General features: G+C 37.4%; 2 protein-coding genes and 1 long non-coding RNA gene across 16 annotated transcripts; 1 reads left to right on the forward strand and 2 right to left on the reverse strand.

Moving 5' to 3' along the window:
• Nucleotides 1-3,544: 3,544 nt before the first annotated feature.
• LOC129569411 (histone acetyltransferase p300) lies at nt 3,545-20,656 on the reverse strand. 13 transcript variants are annotated; one of them, XM_055448218.1, is made up of 23 exons: nt 20,453-20,656; nt 17,970-18,074; nt 15,437-15,625; nt 14,790-15,349; nt 14,583-14,663; nt 14,336-14,497; nt 14,052-14,198; nt 12,897-13,895; nt 11,550-12,722; nt 11,211-11,420; nt 10,382-11,075; nt 9,968-10,254; nt 8,578-9,783; nt 8,261-8,494; nt 7,946-8,176; nt 7,454-7,848; nt 6,866-7,331; nt 6,256-6,738; nt 5,591-6,076; nt 5,274-5,519; nt 5,009-5,177; nt 4,540-4,863; nt 3,545-4,419 (listed from the first exon to the last, which is right to left on the reverse strand). In XM_055448218.1, the coding sequence occupies exons 2-23, from the start codon at nt 18,034-18,036 to the stop codon at nt 4,352-4,354; spliced, it is 8,877 nt and encodes a 2,958-aa protein (XP_055304193.1). In that variant the 5' UTR covers nt 18,037-18,074; nt 20,453-20,656; the 3' UTR covers nt 3,545-4,351. The 13 variants fall into 13 exon arrangements, with proteins under 13 accessions (XP_055304193.1, XP_055304188.1, XP_055304194.1 ...); XM_055448213.1 differs by having other exon boundaries at nt 12,897-13,898; nt 17,970-18,407; nt 20,453-20,622; XM_055448219.1 differs by having other exon boundaries at nt 5,274-5,516; nt 12,897-13,898; nt 20,453-20,611.
• A 4,969-nt stretch (nt 20,657-25,625) lies between these two features.
• On the forward strand, nt 25,626-26,156 carry LOC129569421 (uncharacterized). The gene is made up of 2 exons (XR_008688029.1): nt 25,626-25,825; nt 25,894-26,156. It is a non-coding gene; the product is annotated as an uncharacterized LOC129569421 (long non-coding RNA).
• Nucleotides 25,766-28,000, reverse strand: LOC129569418 (histone acetyltransferase p300-like). 2 transcript variants are annotated; one of them, XM_055448233.1, is made up of 2 exons: nt 27,305-28,000; nt 25,766-27,127 (listed from the first exon to the last, which is right to left on the reverse strand). In XM_055448233.1, the coding sequence occupies exons 1-2, from the start codon at nt 27,623-27,625 to the stop codon at nt 26,609-26,611; spliced, it is 840 nt and encodes a 279-aa protein (XP_055304208.1). In that variant the 5' UTR covers nt 27,626-28,000; the 3' UTR covers nt 25,766-26,608. The 2 variants fall into 2 exon arrangements, with proteins under 2 accessions (XP_055304208.1, XP_055304207.1); XM_055448232.1 differs by having other exon boundaries at nt 26,087-27,130; nt 27,305-27,999.

Here is a 28,000-nt window from a genome sequence, read left to right on the forward strand (position 1 = left end):
AACATTTTTGAAGATGAAATAAGCATTTTCTGAACATTTTGCACAAATCATGCCTTCTCATCACTTTTGAATAATAATGCCATCTCATTAAATTTCTACTGAGTAATCTCAGCTGTAGGCAGTTTATCTTTGACGATACCGCTGTAGCAGATGAATTTTTGATAAAGTACATTGTATTCATAATCTCGAACTGAGTATTGTCTCAATTTAAAAGATGACTCAGTATCATTCGCTATGTGTAAAACAACATAGCATCCATAGTCGGAGACATCCAGGCTAGAGACAAGCAAGAGTCGAAAATGTATGAACGATGGAAAAATAAAACGCAACACTGTAATTTTACGCATCAATTTCATTTTCGTTAATCATTTTTACATTTAAATATGTTCCATTTGTTTGTTTTTATTGTATCCAATCTATTAATAATAATTTTACGTGTAACACTTAAAATGTGATTAACCGGCAATAATAAATGACAATAATCGCTAATTCCGTGTTTAGTTTCCTAATTCATTGTGTTCGGAATCCATGTTATTTCTTCAATTTATAAATCTTGTTTGATTTATTTCATCTTAAAGTAAATTTCATGTGTATTTTACATCAAATTGATTAGAATATAGCCATATATAAAACGCATTTTATTCAGCTGTGGTTTTTTTTACCTATGAGGTGTTTTCATTGTTGTTTTTGTTCATTGAACTGATTCAATGATGGTTGTTTTATTCTCTGTATTTATTCATTCAGCGGATCAACTTTGATCAATTCTTCTTTTCAACATGTCTAAAATTGATTTTGTTCGAATACAAACATGGTCTCTTCCCGTTGCGACTGATTCAGTTTTAAAAATTTTATTCGGCTGGGTCTAAAAAAACGAGCTACTTTGAACAAGTGAGAAATATCATTCTCATCGTACCATCGAGATGTAGTACATTTAAAACCTAGTTAAATAGTCTAGTGTTGCAAGTGAGTCGAGTAGCTTTGATTTTGATAAAATGTTATTGTTTTTACATTTCTGGTCATTTTTGTTATTTGTCTAAATATCTATCGAAAGGGAGAGGCTTTCACATGCGAATTCTCATATTCAAACAAAACGAACCGAGTAAAAGGTCAGAACACAAAGAGTAATGAACTCTATTTAGATAGAATTTTGAACACAAGATTCCATTTCAAAACGAATGAGTGATATTTAATTGATTTAGAACTAAAATTTGTTGATTATTTCATATTTGATAGGGGTGTAAAGTTGTCATAAAGTGTTTTATTGTAGGATAACACTCACCAAACATTATCAAGTCTGGTCTTCAGTGAGTGTAGTAGTGATAGTGTATGGAGTTTTTGCTTTTCACCTGTGACTAAAGGCCGTCGGTGTGGTTTCAGTGCGTTTCTCATCTCATTCGTGCATACACGATGAGATTGATTGAGTGCATTGGAAAACAAGATACAATTTTTTCTCTTTGTGTGTATGTGTCGGTGCTAATGAATGAATGAAAACAAAATAGAAATATCATTTGATTTCGTGTCACATATCTGGAGCTCGATCGGAACGGAAACTAAATGCAGGAAATAAGGTGGAAACGAGGTCTCTGTATGTGTATGTGTATGTGTGTGTGTGTGTCGTGGAAGCTGATTAAATCTTATTCTCACACAACAAACGTAAAGATCGGAAAATAAATGCCTTTTTTTTCTTGAAATATACACATTCGTTCTGTTTGTAATAACTCATTTTTATTTAAATTTATTAATTGATTTAATATGTGTATACCTTCTAAACGTTTAATAATTACATAATTTGTTTTACTTATGCTTTGTTGTTGTTGTTGATTTTCATGTCGGTCCTTATATCATCTCGTAATATATGATTTTTTTTTTGTTTTGTTTTCATTCTATCGTTTGTAACTCAAATCTATTGTTTCTTTTTTTTTTAGTTTTGATAATGAGAAAAAAGAAAAGAAAGATGTGTCCTTAGAATCCTAACGAAAATACAATAATAGATTTAATAATAATAACGATTTGAATTAATGATTTTCTTTTTTGTTATGCAATCTTTCCTTTCTTTCCATTATCGTCTATTTATTTCGTCCCATGCTACGATTTTGGTATCTATTTTTTTTTCTTCTTCTTATTTTTGCTTTGTCCAAGTTGTGTCATATATATATATTGAGTGTGGCTGCGGTTGCCATTTTTTTTTTCTTCACTTATCGGTTGCCGAATTATATTTTTCATTTGTGATTTTATCATCTTGTGGTTTTCTCTCTCTTTCGCGTGTATGGTTGGTTGTTTTATACAGTTTGATATAAATAAAATAGAAACGAAAATGTGTTTTGATGATTTTTTCTTCTTCTTCTGATTGAATATTCTATATGCGCGCGTTATGTAAAATTTTATTATAATTCACGTGTTATTTGTTTGTTTGTTTTGTTAGATTTAATGTTTTTTCTTTTGTTAAATCGCGATTTTTTGTTTGTTAAATTCATATCCTATACGTGTTCTAAATGTATCCCAAGCACTTCACCATGATGTGCTTCATATGAAAATGTATATTATTTTTTCCACCCTCAGATTATTCTTCTTTTTTTTTAAGTTAGTCTAAAAGTCTATGCTACATTCAATGTGTGTGTGTGTGTTTGTGTTTTTTCATCATCATTTACATTACACTTTTCCTATGAATAAACAATAATAGTAATTATATAGGTTTCAAATTAATTTTACAGATGTTTGTTGCATGTGGTTGTGTGTGTATGTGTATGTGAGGATGTGTTCTCTAGAGCGACCACACATTCAATCGCAAAATAGATTAATAAATTCAATTTGTTTAAATCCGTATTAAATGTCTAAATTGTAATGCAATATAAAATACAAAGTTCATTTTTTTTATATCGTCGGATTTCATTTTACTTTTCTTTTTCAATAACAAAATACAGGAATTTGAGTTTCTTTGTGTTCTAGCTTCTCAATTTTAGCTCAAAGTCATCAATGAGTTCTGTTTTGTTGTCTCTTTTTGCTTTGCGATAAGACTTGTATGTTTTTTTTTTCTAATTCCATTTGTTTTTTATTTTCTATTATCCATAAGTACACACTAAACGTACACATCTGGTTTCAATTCACAATTGAAACTCATTGTCTTCACTTCGGTTATTCTATAGTGCATATACTATGCATATGCATAGACCGAACAAATTTTTTCATTTTTTTTTTTTGTGTTGGAGGCATAATTTTTTGTGATTTTTCTCTCATGTTGTTTTTTTTCTGTAACGAATGCAAAAGGAATAATTTGTTAATGATTTTCTTTAAAAATAAGTGCCGACATCAGACAATAATACATTAATTAGATAAGTTTTAATGTTTTTACGTTTCCTTTTCGCCCTATCTCTCTTATTGTTTAAAATAATTAATGCGAATCGCAAATAAAAACAACGCCCTTTTCATGTTGGTTGTTTTTGGATGATAATTAGCTGCCGTTTTTTTTTTGCTTTTTTCTTTCAATTTTCTTTTTAATGGTAGATTTACTGTGATATTACAATACGACAATAGTATACTAAATAGGTTAGGTCATTTGATCAACTGTCAACGTGTTTTATTTTTTTCTGCACAAGATCATCGTCCGTTTGTCATCACATTTACTGCAATTTCCATCTGTGTGTGTATGTGTGTCTTCTTTTCACATTGCAATGTATATCAAATCCGAATTGGTTCGCGTCGGACACAATTTTCATTTTCTACAATCAAATAATTCTAAAACTGAACTCAATTTCTCAACTGGTTTTCATGTTCTTTATAATATTGGTTTTTTTCTTTTCATTTTTTGTTTGTTAAATTTATGTACATGAACCTAAATAAAATCTAATATTGTTTTTCTTTTGTTTATCTTGAGTTCCACTTCTGATGCGTTTCACTTTGTTAATTTTTTTTTTTAAAAATGTTAGCTTCAATGAAATATATATGTTACTTATATACATAGTAATGATATATCGATAGAAATAATAAAAATAAAAAAAAAAGAAATGAGTTTTGTTTTGTTTTTGTTTGAAAGGAATTAAATAAATACACTTAAAGCGAATAGATAATAATTATATATGAGAAACAAATTAAGGCAGAACACCAATATTGGTTGCCAAAAAGCCAAACAGACTATTTTCTTTTTTTTGCTCATTTTCTTCGCTTCTGAGCTATTCGTCGATATTCAGTTTTGTGTTTTCATCGCCATCTTTTCTTTCTTTCGCCCCTTCGTATTTTCTTGTGTTTTTTTTTTGGCTTAAATTGTAAATTTGACTAAATGTGGAATTCGACGCATGTATCGTTGATTACATGCGCATACAATGCATATTAATTGGCAACAAAATACGAAATATTACTACAATTGTTCGACGAATTTGGTGAGTTGATCTTGAGGTGTCATCCCTGGCATATTATCCATACCGCCTGAAAAAATTGCAAAACAACAAATGCATTAGATTTGGTAAAATAATAACTTGAACGATTACTGATCACAGAATCGAATGGAAAATGCATTAAAAATTGTTTGGAAGCCATGACAATTACCTTGTACATTCATATTGCCACCAGGCACGTTCATGTTGTCAGTCGGCATATTTGATATTGGTGATTGATGTGGATGCATGTGCATGTCAGCGTTTCCGGGCTGCTGATTGCCACCCATTTGAGGAGCCGGCGAATGACTCGGCAGATGAGGAGACGGTTGAGCTCGCGGCGACGCTGACGGTTGGGCTCGTGGTGAGGGATTCGATTGTGGGCTACGATTTGGCGGTGGAGATCGAACCGATTGCATCAGTTGCTGTTGCATCATCGATTGTGGAGTTGGTGGGCCCATCACTCCTTGTTGATTGTGTTGCATTCTATTCATACCTGTTGCGATCAGAAATAAATCAAAATCAAAATTTGAATGGAAATGTCCACACTCTGCGGTTTGGTTTGAATCAAAGTATGCCTGGCATCAATTTGTGCCAGGAAAATGCAATTTTTCTTAATGAAATTTACTCAATTTTCATACCGAATTGTTGTTGATCATTTCCAATGTTCCCGCTGCCTGGTTGGAATTGCATTCTCATTCGTTGCGAATGTTGCGAATATGGTGGTGGGTAATTACCCTGCATTTGCATTTGCTGCTGCTGTTGCTGCTGTTGCTGTCTTTGCATCATCATCTGGTTTTTTATCCATTGCTGTACACGAAATGACAAAGAATAGATATCAAAATGTGTCCAACACAGTGCGTTTCAGTCAATTCCTATACAAGTTTACTTTCAACGGTAACCTACCTGTTGCTGTTGAGTATTCTGCCCTTGTCCTTGCATTTGATTCGCTGCGTTGCCTGGCATTTGGCCCATTTGTTGCATCGATTGCATATTTTGCATGGATTGCATCCGTGGTCCACCCATCTGGCCTGGCATTGGAGGTTGCTGCTGTTGTGGTGGCTGCTGCGAATGCTGTTGAGGACTCATCATCTGTGACATATTCCCTTGAACGTTTCCGCCAGGTGCATTTGGATTTTGATTTTGTGCCTGCTAAAAAGAGAGAATTATCATTCCAATCGTTCGAAATTCAATGCAGTTACAGCTATTGTTACAACACCAACCTGTCGCTGCTTGATAAATGCTGACATGAGCTGTGGATTGGATTTTAGGATGTTCAGAATTTGTTGCTGTTGATCAGGGTTGTTTGTGCTTTGATTTTTCAGCGTCATCATTAGCTGTTGCAATGCCTGCTTATGCCCTTGATTACCAATATTCTGTGCATTTTGGCCCATGCCTTGCATTCCCGCTCTCATGTTCATCATTTGTGGCGTTTGCTGTTGCGGTTGTTGTTGCATTTGTGGATTTTGTTGCATCATTTGAGGGTTCGGTGGACGGAGACCTTGATTGGCGTTGTTGGGGAATCGTGAATTCCAATCGTTCATTTGCATCATATTGCCACTTGGTCCAGCATTTCCAACATTTCCAACGTTTCCAACGTTTCCGACGTTGCCAACGTTTCCAACGTTTCCAACATTCATTGGGCTTTGCTGTTGATTTGCATTCACCATCGCTTGTTGGCCCTGTTGCGGCGACTGTTGTGGATTTGACTGTTCATTCATTATACACAATATTGTTAGATTTTTTAAAGCCGAACTCAATGAATTCAAATAAAAACTTCAAGATAAATCAAGGTGAAACTATTGATGTGTAACACGTTGTTAAGAATGAATCTTATTTATGATATTCCCTAGACCCTATTTTTCGAACAAAAGAGAGCCATAATTACCTGTTGTGTTTGTTGTTGTTGCTGCTGCTGCTGCTGTGGAATCATGGTGTTTTGCTGTTGCATTCCCATGTTCAGGCCGCGTTGCATGGCGGGTGGCGGTGGCATGGATCCAGCAACAGGTAGGTTCTTGCCAAAGCTTCCACATCCCTGTCTCGCCGCTTCCTCTTGCACTTCTTTCACCACTTGCAGGACATTGGCCGGAGGTGTCTGCGCGCCCGGTTTCATCGCCATTCCAGGCGGGCTGCCCAAGTTATTCATATTGCCCATATGAGGTAATGGTGATGAGACAGCCGACGCTGGACTAGCTAGGGATGTGTTACTTCCCATTGGATTGGCCGACATTTGTCCTGTATTCATGGTCGACATATTCGGTGTCGATACATTTCCTCCCATCGGATTATTCCCTGGCATTTGCATGCCGCTAGACATTTGATTGTTCATATTCATTGAACCAGCGTTCGTCATCATGTTTCCGGTATTCATCTGTAATAGACGTATTGCATTAGATAATGTGTTAGATACGAGTGTTGTGAGTGCAATTTGTGCAGCTTAACACTGGTATTACACTGATACTGTGCTGAAATGTCAGAAGAGAAAGTGAGTAGCTTACCTGTTGCGCCTGTTGTTGCATTTGGTTTCCGGCATTCATGTTGTTCATGGCACCGCCCATTTGATTATTTACATTCATCATATTGCCTGGATTCATTGGATTATTTCCACCCATCGGATTATTCATTCCGGTGCTCATCATATTGCCCGGGTTCATTTGTTGCTGATGCATTTGGTTTGCGTTGCCCATCATTGGATTCGATCCGATCATTCCGCTGTTATTCATGGTATTCATCGAAGCCATTGTGTTTGGATTACCCATCATTTGATTACCCATTTGATTGCCTTGCATCGGTGAAACGCTTAGCTTGCCCGCCTGTGATGCCATGGCATTACTCTGCATTTGCGACATCAAAGTGTTTGCTGTATTTTGACCACCACAAATGGCAGCTTGCGGCGGAATCATCGGAGCTGTTCGGGTGTTCATGAACGCAACACGACGACGAAGCAATTCGGCTTGTTGTACTCTGTTTTCGGATGAAATAGAAAATGGAAAATGGCATTTAGAAATAGTGTGTTCATAAAGGTTTTCAATTTGAAGAAACCACAAAATTCTAACGAAATGAATAAAAGCGTCGTTTTTCCATACCTTTGAGCCAGCTGCTGTTGTTTGAGCTTGTGCTTGATATTCGGACAGAACGGAACCAAACACTTGACTTCGTTGCAGTGTTTTGCGTGGTAGCAACACAAAGCGATAAGCTGTTTGCAGATCGGGCAACCGCCGTTGGTTTTCCGTTTGCAAATTTTTGTGTGTGCCACAACCTTTTTCATTTTCATGCACGAAGGTTGACGACACTGTTGCTCTTGACAGCGACAAGCATGAACCAACGACTGAATGCACCGTTGAATCGATTGCTTGCGTGCCTCTTGCGGATTGATTTGTTTCAAATCGTTTGGTGATTCTTCGTCCAAATCCAAGCCCAATTTCTCCATCTTATGGTCGTGACCGACTTTGTCTTTGCACACCGTACACAAATCGAAATCCTGAAATCGAATCCAATACGTTTCATTGTTGTTGAAAATGTTCAAAACATAATAACTTAGCTATAAATAGCAGGTTGAAAATTGGTGAAATACTCACGTCACAAACGGTACAATGGAAACGAGTTTCAACGTGGTTCTTGCAATGATTACACGTGTAAACGAATTTATCTTGACCTTGATTATGCAGCTCGTAAAGCATACACAATGTACTGTACTGAGCTCGACGTAATGAAGAAAATTCATAATGTTTATCTCTGGCAAGTGTGAGGAATGAATCTCGCCCATCCATCAGATCACAATTGATAGGTGGGTCTGGATCTTGTATTGGCTGTCAAAGCAATGGAAATCATTAGTGAAATAAATCTCTCGCACGGAATTCCCTTCGTTTCTTTCCAATTCATATTCAACTTACCGCTAAACTAGCAGCTGATTGTGCTGAGTGTAAACGGATCACAAAGAAGACTTCTTTATGTTTTTCCATGGTCGCGAATATTTTTGCGCTCAAATCGTTTCCACTCTGTTGCTCGTGTGATTTTTTATTGTTTTTCCGTTGATTTGCTTTCGATTTGTTTGATTTCTTTGCTTTCTTCTGGCCTTTCTTTTTATCTTCTTGAGGTGGATCATGATCTTCATTCAGGGAAAATATCTGCAAATGGAAAATCCATTTTTTGTTTGAATTTATAGATCGTTCGAAATATTTGCAAACTATCTATCTTTGTATGAACTTACCGCATTGGCAGCAGCCTCTTCTTCGGCTTGTTTTTTCTTCTCCTCTTCGGCTTGTTCCAATTCTTTAATGCTTTCCTCAAGGACATTCGGCCAAAAATCACCTTCGAAATACGGCAAGTCTGCGGCTGATGTGAGCTTGTCTTCCATGGCTTGCTTCAGAATGTCTTTGTAATCTTGAATGGTTCGCTCTATCATGCCCTTGTCCAGCATCTTTTTGTACCAATCCTGCAGTCGTTTTGGCTTTGGAATCTTCTGATCCGGTGGATGACAATGGAAGATATAGTCATCACCTTCAGACGGTGGACAAGCCCAAATGTGCGCCATCGTGTAACCTAATTGCTTCGCATAATCCATGTAACCAAGTAGGATCTCATGGTAAACGGCCGTACGATATTGCCTGGGCTTGAAGAAATGCACTGAATCTAAATATGCAATATAAACGCGCCTCGTGTTTGGATGCGAACATTCGGAACCGTACTCTTGTACATGCATTCCAAAGAAGCACACGTCGATGCCGTCAATCTCTTCGAATGCGAACAATGCTTTGGCACGATATGGGAATTCGGCCTTTAAGTCACCCGATTCGACGAAACGGCTGCGCATACCTGGTTTCACTTCAACAATTTTATCCGAACTGGACACGACTCGAATGTGTACTTCGCCTGCACCAGCTTCTTTCTTCTTTAAGAAATTATTTACACGCGTCTCTATGTACACACTCAATTTAGTCTGTGCCAAACGTTTCGCATTGAATTTATTCTCTTTCCTTCGTTCACCTTTCTTTCGAAGGCAATTGTCACACACAAATCCACCTGGCCAAATTGTATCCAAATGCAGCACACAGATTTGATGCTGTTTTCGGCCACACTCAAGGCAATCAACGAACGGCTCCAATTCCAAGTGGTCGTTCTTCATTTCTGTGAATTCGGACTTTTTAATTTGGCTCGACTGCATGGGATCATCGCCTAGTGTGACCATATCGCCTGGTATATCATTGAAGCACTTTTGGCAGAAGGTGTAACGATTCGTGAGCGCCATATACGAGTTACTCGTCGAGTAGCTGTAATATTTTGCGTCACGTGGAATTGTACACAGTTGCTTGCCGTAGCAACACAGTACTTGTGGATTGAACGTATATTTTCGGCCACAGCAGTAGCCAAGCTGTTGCATCACTGGATCAATGGCTTGTTCGAAAATTTCCGCAAGCTGAAATTATTGAAAGGTTCGAAAATTTTGGATTTAAAAATGTGCAAATCGTTTTATTTTTTAAATGTGGCGCCAATGGAAATTGCATTGTGTTTTCGGCGAACACATGGCAAATGGACATGAATTGAACAATTGAATGGAGACTATGTTGGCATACGTTTGATCAATGAATTAGTTCACTTACCTTTGTACAATATTTGTAAACGCGTGATGTTTTACGATTGTAAAGCCATGCATTGTCGAACATCAGCCAAACATCGTCGACATACTCCCAAGGATCGGAATATTGTCCGCTGGTCAGTTTAGTGTGGATCGTACTCAAATCCATTGGTTTGCGTACGATATCGAAATAGTCTGGTATTCCCAGTTGATTCGGATCGACCGGCTGTCTGAAGGGCATCGATTCTTCTGGCACGTAAATCTTCTCCCATGTTGGCATCAGTGCTTTCTGCAACTCTTCGGGATTGAATACTGCAAATGAGAACATTGTGTTAAAATACATTTCATTGCTTTTTTTTTTTTAAATCAAACAAAAACCAATTGATTTTTCATAAAATCGATTTAAAAAGGGAAGGGAAACAAAAAAACGAATACGTACAGCATTTCTTCTTCTTATCCTTCTCGGTCATATCTTGTTCGATTGGTTCTGGAATGGTTGATTTCTTTTCAACTTTAGGTTTTATATCAGCCGGTGACATCGGTTCGTCTTTGATTTCATCTTTGACGTCGTTCATGTCGTCGTTTTCACTATCGGCTGAATTATTGTCGCCTTGGTCCATTGCTTCCGTTTTCAATTCAGTTTTAATGTTTGACATGTCATTGTTGATATTTTTGCCGCCACAATTGCTGTTGCTATTGTTACTGTTCGTATCCATTAGATTGGCTTCTTCATCCATTTCGGATTTGATATCGTGTTCTTGTTTAATGTCACATTTTCCTTTGACGCTACTATTATCACTTGGCGATTGGGAATCTTCGTCGCGCTCTTGCGCTGCTGATTCTAAGGCAGACATTTGCGAGGGCATGCTCAGTGTACGAATTGGTGTTGCTCGATCATTTTGGTTTGGACCACCACCCAAATTCGTTTTACCCATTGACGATGTGCTATTCTGCATCGACATCACATTCGACGTGGGCGTACTGGCCGGTGTGTTCATTAAAGGCGTATTCGTGTGCGCTGGCGATGCCAATGGCGACGGGCTACTCATTTGCGGTGCATTCGGCTGTGGCGTATTCACCGGAATCGGCCCGTTTGACATATTACTCGATGGACCACGATTTGGTGATGGGCTCTGTAATATCAAATATTTCACACGTTTTTTTCGTTAGCATTCCACATTTAACGTTCAAAAGGTAGAACGAAAGACGAATAACCAAAAACAAAAAATTGAATGATTCGAAAATTCATGTGGTTCAAAAGATCATACCTGTTGTGGCAATGAAGGTGGCTGCGGCGTTGGGATCATTTGATTTTGTTGGTTTGGTGTGTGCTGTGGAGTGACAGCTTGCGGAGTGTTTTGTGATTGATTCTGCGAGTTCGGAGTCGGTGGCTGCTGCTGCATACTATTTGGTTGATTCGAATTCACTTGCTGATTGGGCGGCATTTGTGTTTGCTGAATCATTTGCTGATTTTGATCCTGGCGATAAATCAACATTGACATTTAATATGTTAGAGCCCCATTTATTATCAAACACAAAGAAAGATGATCTTTGTTTCAAAATTTTCAGATCCTTTCAAATGATAAACCAAATATCTGAATTCTTACCTGCTGCTGCTGCTGTTGCTGTTGCTGTTGCTGTTGTTGCTGCTGCTGCTGCTGCTGTTGTTGTTGTTGTTGTTGTTGGTTCTGCTGCGATAGCATGTTGGCCATTTGCTGTTGCATCTGTTGAGGGTTTCCTCTTTGCAGTGCGTTGACCATGCCTGCATTTTGAACGGGCACATTGGATTGATTGACATTGCCAGCGTTTTGCTGAATATTCGAATCGATCTGCATTTGATTTTGGAGTGTTGTCTGTTGTGACATCATTGGTGATGGTTGCATAGGCATGTTTGATCGTTGGTGCATCTGTTGTTGCAATTGCATTAAATTGTTCACATTGTTCACGCCTCCGCGCTGCAGTGCACTCACAATGCCGGAGTTCGGAACATTTGGTTGATTGATATTGGCGGTGCTCTGTTGCATGCTCGAGTCAAGGCTCGGCATTTGACTCTGCGACGTTGGCTGTGGCGGCATTATCGGTGATTGTTGCATTGGCATGCTTCGTTGCAGCGCACTCACGATGCCCGATACATTTTGCATCTGACTCATTCCACCTTGACTATTTGGCCGAATTTGCTGTTGTTGCTGGTTCGCTTGGATGCCCGTCTGCAGTGGATTGGATTGTTGCGGCGCGGTGGCCGTAGCGGAAGTGGTACCAGCTTGACTTTGTGCCATTTGTTGAGCCTGTTGCATTTGTTGTTCCTTTCGCTTCTGTCGCTTCTCCTCCAATTCTTTTTGAATTTTATAAATTTTCTCCGCCAACAGGTGATAGTATTCAGATCTCGAATTTGCCATTTCGTACATATCACCTTCGACTTTCTTGGCGTACGCAACCAAATTATGCATTCGCTTGTCGAGCATTGCTGCCGGATCAGGCGTCGGGAATATTGCTTGCACTAACTTATGAACTAAATGATTTCGAAGATCGGACGTGATTGAATTGTGCCAGTCTTTCGTGCCCGGCACATTCGATGCTTGCACTTGTGAATTCATTGGCAACGGCCCTAGAGCGCTTAACGATGCACCCGGACCGTTTGGATTATCCGTATTTCCGAACAGCACTTGAATGTTTTGCATACTCACCTGTGGAATGTTCGATATTTGTGACTGATTTTGTGACTGACCAGCTTGTTGCTGTTGCTGCTGTTGATTTTGCTGTGAATTCGCCAATTGCTGCTGCTATAAATTTGAATTTGAATCGAAAGAAAAAGGGGGACAAATCAATTTTCTAGCTCTAGAACATGTAAGTCTATCTGTTGATGTCACTCCGTGTAGAACTGTGATTCGATGACATCTTATTCATCTAAACTCATTTTGACAAATGGCGTTGAGAGTAAAATGTTTCGTACTTACCATTGGGACATTTGAATTGACTCCGGGTGAGTTTAAACCCAGCGTATTTGCCAATTGACTGACTTGACTGTTTTGTGTATTGGTGTTTCCGCTGCCGCTCACCCCACTCATATCGGGACTCATAAGCATCTGATTTGGCATGATTTGATTTGAGTTCTGTGGCTGTTGCTGTTGCTGTTGTTGATTTGGTGGCACCAGCACACGCACAACTTGGTTCATATTCGGATTATTCATGTTGGCATTGTTCATGTTCATGTTTGCGTTGCCAATGTTTGCGCTATTCATATTTGCACTGTTCATACTATTGCCGGCATTCAAATTACCTTGTACGGGCATACGGAGTTGATTATTTGGATTTCGCATGCCGGGCATTATGTTTTGATTTGTTGGCATTTGTGTGCCGCCCATTTGTGGCATTCCTTGTGCATTCGTTGACATTGTGTTTGGTGCCGCTCCCGATTGATTCATATTCAACGAATCGTAGTTGCGTCGCGCATCATTTACAGTCAATGGAATATTCAGCCCATCACCTTGCTGATTGCCCGGATTTGGCTGATTTGGAGTATTTAGATTCGGAATACTAGTTGGTGCATTTGACGTTGTGTTAACATTGGATTGTACGTTCATTGTTGGTGCATTTGTGGTACCGACATTCCCTTGAGCATTACTATTATTTCCTTTGTTCGCCTGTTTCAACGGCAAACACACCGGACAATCCGATCGATTGCAATTCTTCCAATGGCTGATAATTTGACGCGACGACGAACAATGCGGCACCGTACAATCTTTATTCGTTTTACAATTTGTCATGTGATTTAGAACTTCTTTCATGGTTTTGCAGTGCGGCAACGTACACTTGTTCGCATCCTGACCGTTTGGATTATCATTTTCGCGCTTTTGACACTTGTGCGCATGCAACAATAACACCAATTGCTGTTGGATGAGCTTCCGCTTCTCCGGATCCGTTTGCAATTGGCCGGGCATACTTTGATTCGGTTGCTGCTGAATTGTTGTTAAAGATCAAAATGTTATGTTTTAGTAATTGAAAATTGTGTGAAATGTCGAAAAACATTTCATGAATCAAACATGGGAAGTCAACTGTTTTGCTTCAATCACATTCAACTGCAAATTATGAATTAGATGTTTTCAACTTACCGGTTGTGGCCTTTGCTGTGGACCACTTGGTACACCTGCACCTTGGGACTGTTGTTGCTGATTGCCCTGTTGTGCATTCACCATCATTTGCTGGTCGTCATTCATCATGACTTGTTGATTTTGTTGCTGTGGCTGTTGGAGTGTTTGCTGTTTCAAATGGTGACAAATTCATTCAGTTAGACTTTTTCACAGTAATTTAGTTAACATAAGTTTGATTGATGTATCTCGAACAATGAATCAATGTTCATTCAATGGGATTTTCTTCCAATTTCAAATTTACTTACTGGCTGTTGGGGTGGTTGCGGCTGCATGCCAGAATTCATCATCCCTGGCTGCGAAACAGCCATCCGATTGCCTTGCAACGTCAATCTCTGTGGTCCCATTGTGTTCATCATTGGCTGATTGTTCTGCAATTGCTGCTGTGCTTGTTGCGGTCCATACATTTGCTGCTTTTGAAAATGAAAATAAATTGTTGAATGAATTTTGAAATGTACACATAGAATAGGTTATCGCTCTCGGTTCAATACTTACTTGCATATTCATTTGCGCTACATTCATCATATTACCGCCAGGACCAGCACCACCAACGTTCATTGGCGTTGGCTGTTGCTGCTGTGGAAGAGAAAAAAAAAACAAAAGATTAACGTTTCACTTCAAATACCTATGGAAATGGCCTAAAAACAAACTCAAATCCAATGCAAAATAGAAAGAAAAATCTAAATGACCATTGACTCATACCTGTTGTGATTGATTGAGAACCATTCGTTGACTGTTCATCATGAGTTGGTTAGGCATACGTGGCATACCGGGAGGCATGTGCTGTTGCTGCAAATTCATGCGAATGCCAGCCGCCATTGGGCCGTTCTGCATGGAATTCTGATGCATCGGATGATGCATACCTTGTTGGTTATTTGGTTGCATTTGATTTGGGTTCATCATCATACTGCCGCCCGAAGCCATTGATTGCTGCTTTAGACTATTAACAACGCCACCCATGCCAACATTGCCCATCGATCCCATATTACTATTGGTCATAATCATACCGCCGCCAACGCCAACACCTTGGCCACGCATTGCTTGCATCGAGCCCATCGGTTGAGTTCCATTATTTGCTATCGACATTGGCATTGCGTTCATGCCAATTGTATTTGGTAAACTCGATTGTGGTGGCGACTGTAAATTTGGGCTTTTGTTGCCTAATGGTCCCATGCCAAGCTGATTCACATTGCCATGAAGTTGATTTTTATTGCCCTGCTGTTGCTGTTGCATTATATGGTGCAACTGTTGCTGTGGATGGCCTGCAATTGAACAATTTTTGTTAAAGACACTTCTCTTTTTTCGTTGATTTCGAAGGAAATTCGAGAGAAAAGAAAGAAAAATTGTACCTGGCCGCTGGTGTTGATTCCACGTAACATTTGGAACACCCGTCGGATCATCGCCATTCATTTGCTGTTGATTGTTTCCTGGCGGTCCAGTCGATTTGTTGGCGCCAAGATTGTCAGCCCAATTGTTCCCACTGGACACGAGTTCATCTGGTAAGTTATCCTCCAGATTGAACACAAGACTTGACACATCTACATGAAACGAAAACGAAACAACAACACGAAAATTACATCTTTCACAAATGAGCGCGCCATTTTTCTACACAAATTATTACAAAGCAACGAACGGAGAGAGAGTGAGTGAGAGAGAGAGATAGCAAAGGAAAAAAAAACCAAACGAATACTGATTTGAATGTTTTGTATTGCTCATGCTTCTGAATGCACACTTGAGCAATTTGATTTTTTTTTTCGCAGACAGAAAATGGAGCCGCCATTACAATAAGCCATGTTCAGTTCATCATGTCGTCTTATTTTTGTCTGAATGTAGCGCACATATACACCGATACGGTGCCTTACGATCGATCATTTTCAGTGAATACACTAACATTAATCAATTTTATTTTCTTCTTTTTTTCGTGTTGATTAAAGCCAAAAAAATCGCACAATTTTCGTTTGCCTCTGATATTTGCGTGAAGCGCAATTTTATTTTCTTGCTATCAAATACAATTCAATTATCCAAAACAGATTCATTGAAAAAGGTCAATTTGCGTGTAAACGCAATTCAAATCTACTTTGATTCCGACGGGAAAATTTTTTCATTCAAGCAAAAAGCAGAGAGAAGCAAAAAAAAAAACTTTCTCAAAAATGAACAATAAATTTGTGGTGAAGAAAAAGAAGAAGAAGAAGCAGTCGGAGCGAAGAGAGGAATGAGAGTTGCGAAGAGAAAAAAAGTATAGAATGAACGAACTGAAAATTGACTGGTACGCAGACATCGGAAACAAGTAGCACATACATATACATGCATGTGTGCACAGACATAGCGAGACGTGTATACGCATTGAGACAGTCTTCTCGTTGTTCACCTTGTCAGTGTATTGTTTGCATTCGCATGTAGTGTGGCATTGTACACTTTCCCGTCTGTGTTGACGACGACGACCACCACCACCACCACGACATCGACTACGACATCGGATGGTGAGCGTAATGGAGACGCCTTGCTCAACTGGTTTCGAGTAAAACGTAAGATATGCACAATCTTCTCGCTCGTGTGTGTGTGCTCTTTATGGAGCAAGAGAACTACACTCACTCGCTCAGCAGTGACATGACACTCGCTCAATGAACCATCATTATTCGGATTGTGTGTTCTATTTATTTGATTTGGTTAGATGTCGAACCGAAACCAAACACACAGTTGAATCAAATCAACAGCGAGATGCGAGTATTGAATCGTAAAAAAAGCATAACAATACACCACACACATTTATTTGATGTGTGACAAGAGAGACAGAGAGAAGGCGAACGAACAGAGAAAAAAAACGACACAGTGAATACATCACAGGCCAGTGCATGAGGACGACTCTATCTCTCGTTTTGCTTTTTAGCGTGATATTTATTCTTTTTTTACACTGTTTGTGTCTACAAAAATATAGAAATGAAAGAGAGAGACACACAGAGAGAAATATGAATGTTGCGAATACAAGTATGCGAATGTTACAATGTGTGTGGATGTTGTTGTTTGTACTTTTCGTGCGTTCACCAAAATAATAAAATAAACGTCTGCTATCGTTCGACTTGTCGGGCCTTTCGGTACAGTGCCACAGTGAAAACACAAAACCGTACATATTTTACTATTTCACACCGTACAAACACGTATGTTTAGATGCAATAGATTTAATTCTTCTCCGAGTATGAATATTGCGTATGCGCATTTGCGATACGAGATTTGAGAATTTGTGTACACGGACAATGTCTATTGAGCAACTTGTCGAAAAATGTTCATTAATTCATTCGCGTTGACTTTTCTTCGTTGTTTAAATTTTCTTTTCGTCTCAATTTTTATTTTTCTGAATGCTTCGCTCTTGTTTCGATGATTCTACTTTTTTGAACAAACACTATGAGAGGGAATTTAAATGTTGATTTCACTGCACTCAATGGGTAACGAAAGAGTTACGGATTATCGAGTTTTTTTTTTGTTTTGATTCCGATGAAAAATATTGTCTAAGCACAGCTATTTCGTCCTCTCACTTTATTACAGACAATTCTCTATTCTGCGGTCGTAAGCACCATATTCCTTGCAAAGTGTCACTGATATATTTTTTTTTCCAACTTCAGAACAAAAATAAACCTTCTCTCGATGAAATGAACTGTTTGGCTTTTTTTATACACTTTTTTACAACGAATTTTTTTTCTTCTGAACTTTGTTTTTGGATTTTCTCGAACTTTTTAAAACTTTTTTTTTGATTTTTTTCGGATTTTTTTCAAAAAAGAAAAACTTTCGGTCATTTTTGAACCAATTTATTTTATTGAACTGTTTGGTTTTTTTTTTTTTATTTGAAACAAAATGTTTGCTGTGGACATTTTTCTTTTGTGTACTTACCGGAATCTTGTGCGTCCAGTGGTTCATTTCGAAGTTTAACTCGTTTCGGTGGAGGTTGATCATCCATTGTCACAATTAATTAAGGATGCGATTTTGAAGGATTAACTTTAAAACGGGACCGGAACAAAATTAAATTTTATTCTATGGTCAATTTAAACATAAACTTTACTTTAAATTAGTGTTTTAAAACTATAAGTTGATAGTTTTTGCTTTGTTTTTTCTCTTCTCTTTCGACGATGATAACTTTTGGGGCACTTTTTGTTACTTGTAATTTTGTGTTTTTAAAAAAATGTTCTTTTTTCTCTTTTTAATAAGTCTTTTTTTTTTTTTTTTTTTTAATTTATGCATAAAATTGCAACGAAATCACTTATTTTCATTTATTTATTTGATTCGAAGACAAAATGCAAACGATTTTTTTAAATTTTATTTTGTTGCGCTCTATAAAAATAAACACCATCTAGATAGGTTGCGCTGTGTATTTGATCATTTTTATGTGAATGTCTCATATCGTTGATGCTAACATGTTGTGCAAAATAATTGTATTGTTGACGTGCGATAGATTCGATTTTGCGATTTTTATGTGTATTGCATTTTGCTTGTAATGAATAAAATTCAACTGATTTGTTTTGTAGGTAGACAATATTTAGAATGGGTTTTGAAGACTTGTGTTGTTTCAATCTTGAACTTTGTTTTCATTAAACCGCTTATTTTGGTTTTTTTGTTCTCTTGTGTTTGTTGATGAGTGTGCGCGCCTTTCGGGAAATCTCTTTGACTTGGTGTGACGCTCAAAGCAGTTCTCTTCTTGTGTATATTTTCTGTTCCACTCTCGTTCAGTGGTTCTTTTTAGTGAAAGGCTTCGGATAAATGGAAGGATCAGTTCTTCTCTCAACACACACACAGAAAAAAAAAACACTAGAAAACCTGCACAGCATTCAATGAGACTCGACAGCGTGTGGTGGATTGATGCGTGATAAAGATTTGAGATGATAATATTTTTGTGGTTGATACTGATGTTGTTCGAGCCGATAGATTCTGCTTTGTCGTCCAGTCAACGATGTCGAAAAGGCAAACTGATTGCGATTGGTTTGTTCCTCTTTTCCGTCGTTTCCTATGAATCGTTGTTGTACAGTCCATTGCACCAACAGCTGGACCAAAATACATGACACATTCTCGACTATTTTTAATTCAATGCTAGCAAAAACGTGAAGTGCTTCGTTTGGTTCGGTCCCTTTGTTTTTATCTCTCAATATTGAAAATTAGTTTGATATTTTTTTCAGCACTTTGTTTTATGATTCAAACAATTTCTCTTTCGTTTTAAGTCTTTTTTTTTGTCTGTACACGGAAGGCGATTTTTTTTCATTAATAAACTCAAAAAAAAAAAAAAATTCACTCGCGATATTTTCGCCGTAATTTTGCCCGAATTTAACCACAGTCACTGTCGTTGGCCATATTTATCACAATGGATTTATTGGTCGGGATAAATAATTTGCCAAAAAATGAATGTATTGCATTGGCGACATTTTCTCGTGTTTGCGATCCACTTAGCGATTCTGATCAGTGTCGGTATTTTTCATAGCATGTAAATTTGGCCAAATCTCATTGGAATCGGTGTCGTCGAATTCATGGACGATTTTCTTGATTTTCTTAGCACCGCGTCCAGAATACAAATCACGAACAAATAAATTCACATACCAAATTCGTTTCGCTTTTCTCTTCATTCAAGCCAACAAACAATGTTCCCTTTTTCACGCTTTGCTCAATTTTTCCTTCGGGTCCTCAGTCTTTTCACGAACGAAAAAAAAAAATAACAAACTCTTTTTCTCTTCAAAGTGTTATCGCCCGCTGTTGAATTTTTTTCGCTGTAAATAATTTCATTTATCGCTGATGTTGCATGTTTCGGCCAAAAGACACTCTGAATTTTTTGTTGTTCTGGTGTATGTTTATTAAATCATGGAAACGCGAGAGAGAATAAAATTCATTTTCTACTTTAATTTAGCGTTTTAGTTTGGGTGATAGCCGTCGACCATTAAAATAAGAAAAAAAGTCTCTCACTTGCACATAATACAATGGATAACAAGCGCTACGGAACTGCCGATGAATTTATTTTATGATGTATAAAATTATCAAATAATTTCTTTTTCGTTCGCAGTGTTTTACTTTTCTTTTTCGCTTCGAAAAAGAAAAACTTCAGTATGTGTAGTCCCAAATATTGCTGCGGTACATTCATACACACTTTTGACGAGAATTGCTGCTTGCTTCGAATGTACACATATGTATAATGAACGAAGGAAAAAAAATTTTTTATTGTGAGATATATGTATGCTACATGTACGCGAAAGACGAGAGAAAAAACACTTTGCATTAATCCGCACTTAATTCATTCAAATCACAAAAATTCTCAATTTATTTATTTTTCAATCACTTTAATTTCACCATTCGCATAAGTTTTTCACAGTTTTGGATAATTATTTAGATAAATTTACCTAAGAAATATCCTCGAATTTTTACTTAAGTCGCGAATTAGTAAAATGGCGGCTGTTGATGTGAAGTGAAAAGTAAAAACTTTTCTATGCTTGTCAATGGCAAAATCTTAAATGATCGCCTCTGTTTCTTTTTCTGTATACTTTGCTGTGTTGATTGGTCGGTCGGTGTTCATGTGACCCGAAATGCTCGACGCTCATTGGCTGCGTCCATATTTAGCCGTGAGATGGCGTGAGTGGTGAGTGAATGGCACTCAAACTACACGATAAACTTGCATGTGTGTGCGTGCGTGTGCATTTTGGCCATACGAAACGACCGAAAGACGACTGATGATGTCGCTTGTGGCGTATGTGTGAAAACATTTCTATCGAAAAACTCCGTTCCGAAACCTAATCAATGGGCAACCCAGCGCACACACAATGTACATATGCACTCTGTGTGCCAATCGTGCTGACAAACGACACAGCGAAGTAGGAACAGAAAAAAAAATAAGCGAAACAAATCAAATGAAAATATAGCAAACGTGCGGCAAACGCGAACGCACACCGATTTTGCCAGCTTATGTAAATATTTTATTCAACAGATCCAAACTCTCGAGAGCATGTAGCAGAAACGATGAACGCTGAGTGTACGGTTTTTTTTTTCTTCTCTTTTTCTTCTTTTCATTACGTGTAGTTTGGTCGCAACAAAGGAAAATGCTACGGAATGACATTCGAAAATATCCTACGAATCAATTCTATTTGCTTGTATTGAAACTATTTGCAAACTTTCATTCATGAATTACCTTAAATTTGCTTTTAATTTTTCTCATTTTTCAGCGATTCAGGATTTTCATTGTTCGCTATTATTAAAATTAGTCATTGATTGTTATCAGCATGAAAATTAATTTTTTTTTCTACGAAATAGAACTGAACAAAAACTTTCACAATAACTTTCGTGTGACCGAATGCAGAATAAAATGAAGAAAAAAAAAATTGTCGACGATGAATGAAATTCTTTGGTGTACTCTCACTCGAGTGTCATTAAAACAAATCGATTCCATTCCACCTGAGAGCAGAATTGAAGTTTATTTTTTTCGGTCGTTTCTTCTCTGTGTAAGGTTCGCCGGCGAATTGACATGAGTCGCACAAGTTCATGCTTCAAGGCTGCATCCAAATTCAACACGATCTACTTTTATTTTCCTTTTGTTCTGCTCTGTTCACCGATTCATACATAGAATTTTCTCTCTGTGTGCTCTCGTTGCGTTCATGTTTTCGGTGAATCAGTCTCGATATCGAACGATAATACGGACAACACCGTAAATACGAATGGAGAATGTACGTAACAAATCGATGCGACATCTGTCGCCGAATTTCGCATATTCGGCTGCTCGGTTTCAGACGTGCGAGTAAATGAGACACTATTGAATCGAAAAAGGGGAACAACATACCAAAACAATGAAGAAAAAAGGCTACGCATGCAACAATACCACCACGAAATAAACAGACAGAGAGAAAAACCTGTTTCTTTTGCTTTGAAGTTGATTAAATGTGTGTTACATTGCTATGCTTTCGAAAAATTCTCTTCGACCCCACGACACACACACTCTCTCACTCGCTCACACTCGGACGAGACGGATTCAAGACGGTCGATAAAATATTGAATTTTTGTTTTGCTGTTTCGGTTGCCGAGAACTAGAGCTCATACACAAAATCCATTGCAATGGACAAATACAGCTAGTGTAGATAAAAGATTATAATTTTTTTCCCTTGCACATCGTACTCTTACCGAAAACCAACCAGCCAACGAGAAGAGAGAAGAAAAAAAAACGAGCAACGAATACAAATCGAAGTAACAGAGTTTTAATGATTAAATTGTTTACATTGACAACGAACCAATTTCAATGCATTTTTCATTGTGCTGATATCAAGTGGCTCCAAATGGATTTCGCTTCTTTCATTGTTTATTCGATTTAAATGCGATAATTCCAATTGAATTTCACTTATGGAATCACTTTATGTTTATATGTCTGCTTCAGACTGAATTGTGCGACTGTGTGTGTACGGGTTTCGAAGTGACACTTTTCCGAATCGATGGCCGAGAGATAATTGAATTTTACTATGAATATATTGACGTGAATGACATTTAATGTGATGCTATTTATTAAATAAAATGCAATGAAATTCACATTTTTGTTGTTTGCAATTATTATGTTGCTGTCATTTCTTTCTAATTGATTAAAATCTATTCATTTATCATACAGACAAATAAAACCAATTTATGCTTCCAAATAGACTGATTTTCAAACAAAAATATTCACAATTGGCACGATGGGAATTCGGATTTTTAATCCCTTTGAATTCTATTATCCATATTGATAACCTTTTCTTTTGCTACAAACTTAATCGTGCTGTTGATACGATTGATAGACAGAATGGAGTTTGTTTTCATACAAACGATTCGGTGATAAGAACGTTCTTATTCCATACAATGGCAGGCATTGACCAACGACTCAACACACCGAATCAATTGATTTTCTCCAATTTTCGTCAGTATTATGACTGTAACGTATATCGACGAATTGAGCATATCATAAGCGTTTCTACACTTTGGATGGCACATCCATGTCGATTGGATTGAGATCAATTCGTTCCAACCTTTGACAGTTTCTACTTCAGTCTTTTTCAGAACGGTTAAACTGCATAGTTCACATCATAAGAGGTGTCTGTCATTTGCAACATGGTAACACTACCTAATGCAATTTTATCATTTGGACCATGTTCCATGGTCCATGGTTCATTCATCAGTAATGACAAAATTGAAGTTAACACTTGCCTGAAACAAATTTCTTTATTTTGACTAACAACACATTGGAATCAAATTCCCTCAATTGGTTTGGTTGGCTTAGATAAATAATTATTGGTTTTATTTTTCAGTTGATTATAATAAATTCGATTCTTTGACAGATGAAGTCGATTCGTTGTCGATTAGGATACATTTATTTAAATTATTTGAACGATTGGCACAATGGTAAATGATAATATTTGTGTTTTGATTTTTGCTATCGATCTATAGTTTTTTCAAGCATTGACTCGATTCGTTGATAAAATGCAGTCTTTTTCCGTACAAACAATGGTGTGGTTAAGGCAAAATGTTGCAATATCTTGGCAAACCATTGATTGGGCCATCTTCCCCTGGCACATATTCGTATGGGTGAGAACACGTTTCATTTTGATGCACATTGGAATTTTACACGTTCGATCCTGAAATAATAAAAAAAAAGTAACATAATTTCGTTGAATTTCGAAATCATTGAAACAAACCTGAGGAATCAATAAAAAATGCTGTTATCTGCGATAATGAATTCTATTTTTCAACAATGTTGTTACGTTATAGTGGGCTCTGACGATCACGAACAAAAACAAACCAAACAGTTGAAATGCGCACACGAACGGAAAAGAAATGATATCAAAAATGTCATATGATTTTCCATTTGTTTTGTATTCGCTCAAAATGGAAATGCGCGTATCTGTCGTCGCTTTTGTTTGCGATCGCCATTGGATTGCCGGTTTTTTCAGCATCGCATTCATGTAGCCAAAACAATGATGACGGCAATTTGGATACAAACATATCGCCACTTGAAGTGAAAACATAAATCAACACACTCTGAATAGGGCGAATATGAATGCAAAAAAAAAACTAGCAACAGCAGTAGCAGTAACAATACCTGGCACCGGCAGGAATGCTTCAATAGGGCTGAATGGCAAATGCGTCGCTTCACCAAACCACGTGACCCGTACACTTTTCGTCTTAAATCCTTAACATTACCACAACGCTCACATTCCATCGAAGTGCACTCTTTGTAATGATCAATGGTGGCTCGCGCTGCAAGACAATCCGGCACTTCAAAACGTTTTGGTTTACGAAATTTTACCACTTTTAGCGGTGTACACACTTTACAATAGAGCTGATTCTTTGAGCACAATTCCCAGTGAGCGAGTATTTGACGGCTGGTTTTACATCGAGCATCGGCACATTCCTCCTCCAATTTACAATTGCTAATGTGTCTCCAAACATCACGGCCGGTTTGACAGAATGGCACCGTGCATCGGACATGTGTACTGTCATCGACTAGTTGATACTTTTGTGCGTGCAACAAAACAACTAATTGCATTCGAACTTTAGTCGCTTTGTCTGCATTTAGGATATGCTGTAGTCTGTGTATTCCTCTTGGGTCGTCTCTCATTTCGATTCGTTCGCCTTTTTCAAATGAAAAACAAATACAGTCAAATTGGTTGCCTGTGAAACATGTGCACTCAGCCAATGCCGCCCATTGATAAATAAATGTGAAAAATAGAATTTTATTTGATTTATTTTCGTATCACTGAACATTGCACTTACGTAAAAAGGGTTGAATGTGTTATGTTGGATGCCGATGATGGAGATAATGATGTTTGATCTGCCAAAAATACCGAATCATTGACTGATGGTACGCCAATGAACAAAGCACCCAAGAGTCAAATCGGTTAATTGACGATGACAATAAACATTTGAACATATGTTTTGACTTATAGCGCCACATCCAAATGACGTTTACATTTTTTCACAATCCGAGATGTCGCTGCTGTACGACAATACATTAACTGAAATGGCAACACTGTCACCGAGTCTATTGAATGTAAATACGGAATATCATTCAACTTGTCAACACAGCATGAAGTGATTTCTTGAATTGTCTATCCATTTTTATTTCTATTGAAAGCTAAATTGCGTTTATTTACGTATTGTAAAAAATGTATTAAAATATCCAAATATATTAGGCAATGAAAAAAAAAAAAAAAAATTTATCTTGAAATAACTTTTTGGCGTTACTTTGACAGGAAGTCCATATTAACCGTTATCTCGCTAATCAGTCGACCTTGAAATGAATTTATTTTGTTTGTATTGACAATTCGTTATTGAAAAATGCATAGAACTATTTTCAATCACCGACGTGTGGATATCTGAATATAGAACACATTCTGAGTCTTTCTTATTGATAGGCAAGTGTAGCATTTCATGGAAAAAACAGACAGTTAATCATGAAAGAAACGAAAATATTCATCCGAAAAGTACAAATAAACAAATATCAAGCGACATTAAACTTTTGACCCTGCATGTTGTTTGTTTAAATGTAGGCAAATTGGTCTCATTAATTCCGAATTTTTGTTGATTTTCATTCGTTGCCATGAACATATTTTGCATGGATTGCATTCACGGTGCCATTGGGCACCTGGCATCAGTTGTTGCTGCTGTTGTGTCGGCTGCTGGGAAAAATTGAATAAAGTCACTGATGATTTACTAATGGTTTTTTTTTTATTGTAGATATTCAGCTGTACAAGTTCCAAAAACAATATGTAAGACTATGAAATATAAAAAAAACAACAACAAAGATAAGAGCTATAACAAAATCCAAATATTCTAGGCAATAAAATAACTTTCTTTCTTTATTTTGATTTTTTCTGGCGTTACTTTGACGGAAAATTCACATTGACCGTTATCTCGCTGATCAGTCGACATTGAAATGATTTGAGATTTTTGATTTATTTATTTCGATATAGAAAAATGAGCAAAATGTTAGCCTTAACATTTCTTTTATCTCGTTAAAAAAAATGTAATTTTATAAATAATAGAGAAACACCGGACCTTCACTTTATTGAATGTTAATAAAACTACATAAAAAAAATTGAGATAGCACAACATAGAACTTATTCTGAGTCTTTCTTATTGATAAGCAAGTGTAGAAATTTCCGAGAAAAAGATAATTATGAAACATACGAAAATATTCATCGGAAAAGTACAATCAAACAAATTATCAAGCGGAATTAATCTCTTTACACTGAATGTTGTTTGTTTGAATGTACGCAAAGTGGCTTCCTTTGGTTTCCTTGTGCATCTGTGTTTTAGAAATTGCCTGAGCTATTAAATTATAGTATTCATTTTTGGTGTTTGCTTTTGCGTGAATATCATCTTCAAGTTTTCGTGCGTTCGCAATTTGAATCGATGTTTGTTTGTCTGGATTGGCTGTTGGGTTTATTGCTTGTGCTAACTTTCAATCCAAATAATTTCGAAGATCAGCTGTGATGGTGCTATGCTACTCTTTGATGTTCGGTACATTTGTTAGGCCACTGATGACCAAACTAAGGTGATTGACACCTAAACAACGATTGTTGCATTTGTTGTTCCTTTCGCTTCTGTCGCTTCTCCTCCAATTCGTTTTGAATTTTAAAAATTTTCTCCGCCAACAGGTGATAGTATTCAGATCTCGTATTCGCCATTTCGTACATATCACCCTCGATTTTCTTGGCGTACGCAACCAAATTGTGCATTCGCTGGTCGAGCATTGCCGCCGGATCGGGCATCGGGAATATTGCTTGCACTAACTTATGAACTAAATGATTTCGAAGATCGGACGTGATTGAATTGTGCCAGTCTTTCGTGCCCGGCACATTCGATGCTTGCACTTGTGAATTCATTGGCAACGGCCCTAAAGCGCTTAAAGATGCACCCGGACCGTTTGGATTATCCGTATTTCCGAACAGCACTTGAATGTTTTGCATACTCACCTGTGGAATATTCGATATTTGTGACTGATTTTGTGACTGACCAGCTTGTTGCTGTTGCTGCTGTTGATTTTGCTGTGAATTCGCCAATTGCTGCTGCTATAAATTTGAATTTGAATCGAAAGAAAAAGGGGGACAAATCAATTTTCTAGCTCTAAAACATGTAAGTCTATCTGTAGATGTCACTCTGTGTAGAACTATGATTCAATGACATCTTATTCATCTTAACTCATTTTGACAAATGGCGTTAAGAGTAAAATGTTTCGTACTTACCATTGGGACATTTCCTTTGTTCGCCTGTTTCAACGGCAAACACACTGGACAGTCCAATCCATTGCAATTCTTCCAATGGCTGATAATTTGACGCGACGACGAACAATGCGGCACCGTACAATCTTTATTCGTTTTACAATTTTTCATGTGATTTAGAACTTCTCTAATGGTTTGGCAATGCGGCAACGTACACTTGTTCGCATCCTGACCGTTTGGATTATCATTTTCGCGCTTTTGACACTTGTGCGCATGCAACAATAACACCAATTGTTGTTGGATGAGCTTCCGCTTCTCCGGATCCATTTGCAATTGACCGGGCATATTTTGATTCGGTTGCTGCTGAATTGTTGTTAAAGATCAAAATGTTATGTTTTAGTAATTGGAAATTGTGTGAAATGTCGAAAAACATTTCATGAATCAAACTGGGAAAGTCAACTGTTTTGCTTCAATCACATTCAACTGCAAATTAAGTTGAATTTGTTGCTGTGGCTGTTGGAGTGTTTGCTGTTTCAGTTCATTTAATGCACTGAATGTTGATAGCTTTTTTTCGATCAAAAAGAAACCAAGTATAAAATGAACAAATGATACAACTCTAAATGAAATAATTTCAAAGCTCTTGTCTTTGCGGCGTAATATAATATTGAATTGTTTGTTTACGTCTGCACCGATCGACAGATCACAAAGAAGTGAACGATT

This window comes from Sitodiplosis mosellana, unplaced genomic scaffold (assembly GCF_009176505.1).
Source record: "Sitodiplosis mosellana isolate CC-2019 unplaced genomic scaffold, AAFC_SMos_1.0 Smas_scaffold_30, whole genome shotgun sequence".
NCBI classification, from domain to species: domain Eukaryota; kingdom Metazoa; phylum Arthropoda; class Insecta; order Diptera; family Cecidomyiidae; genus Sitodiplosis; species Sitodiplosis mosellana.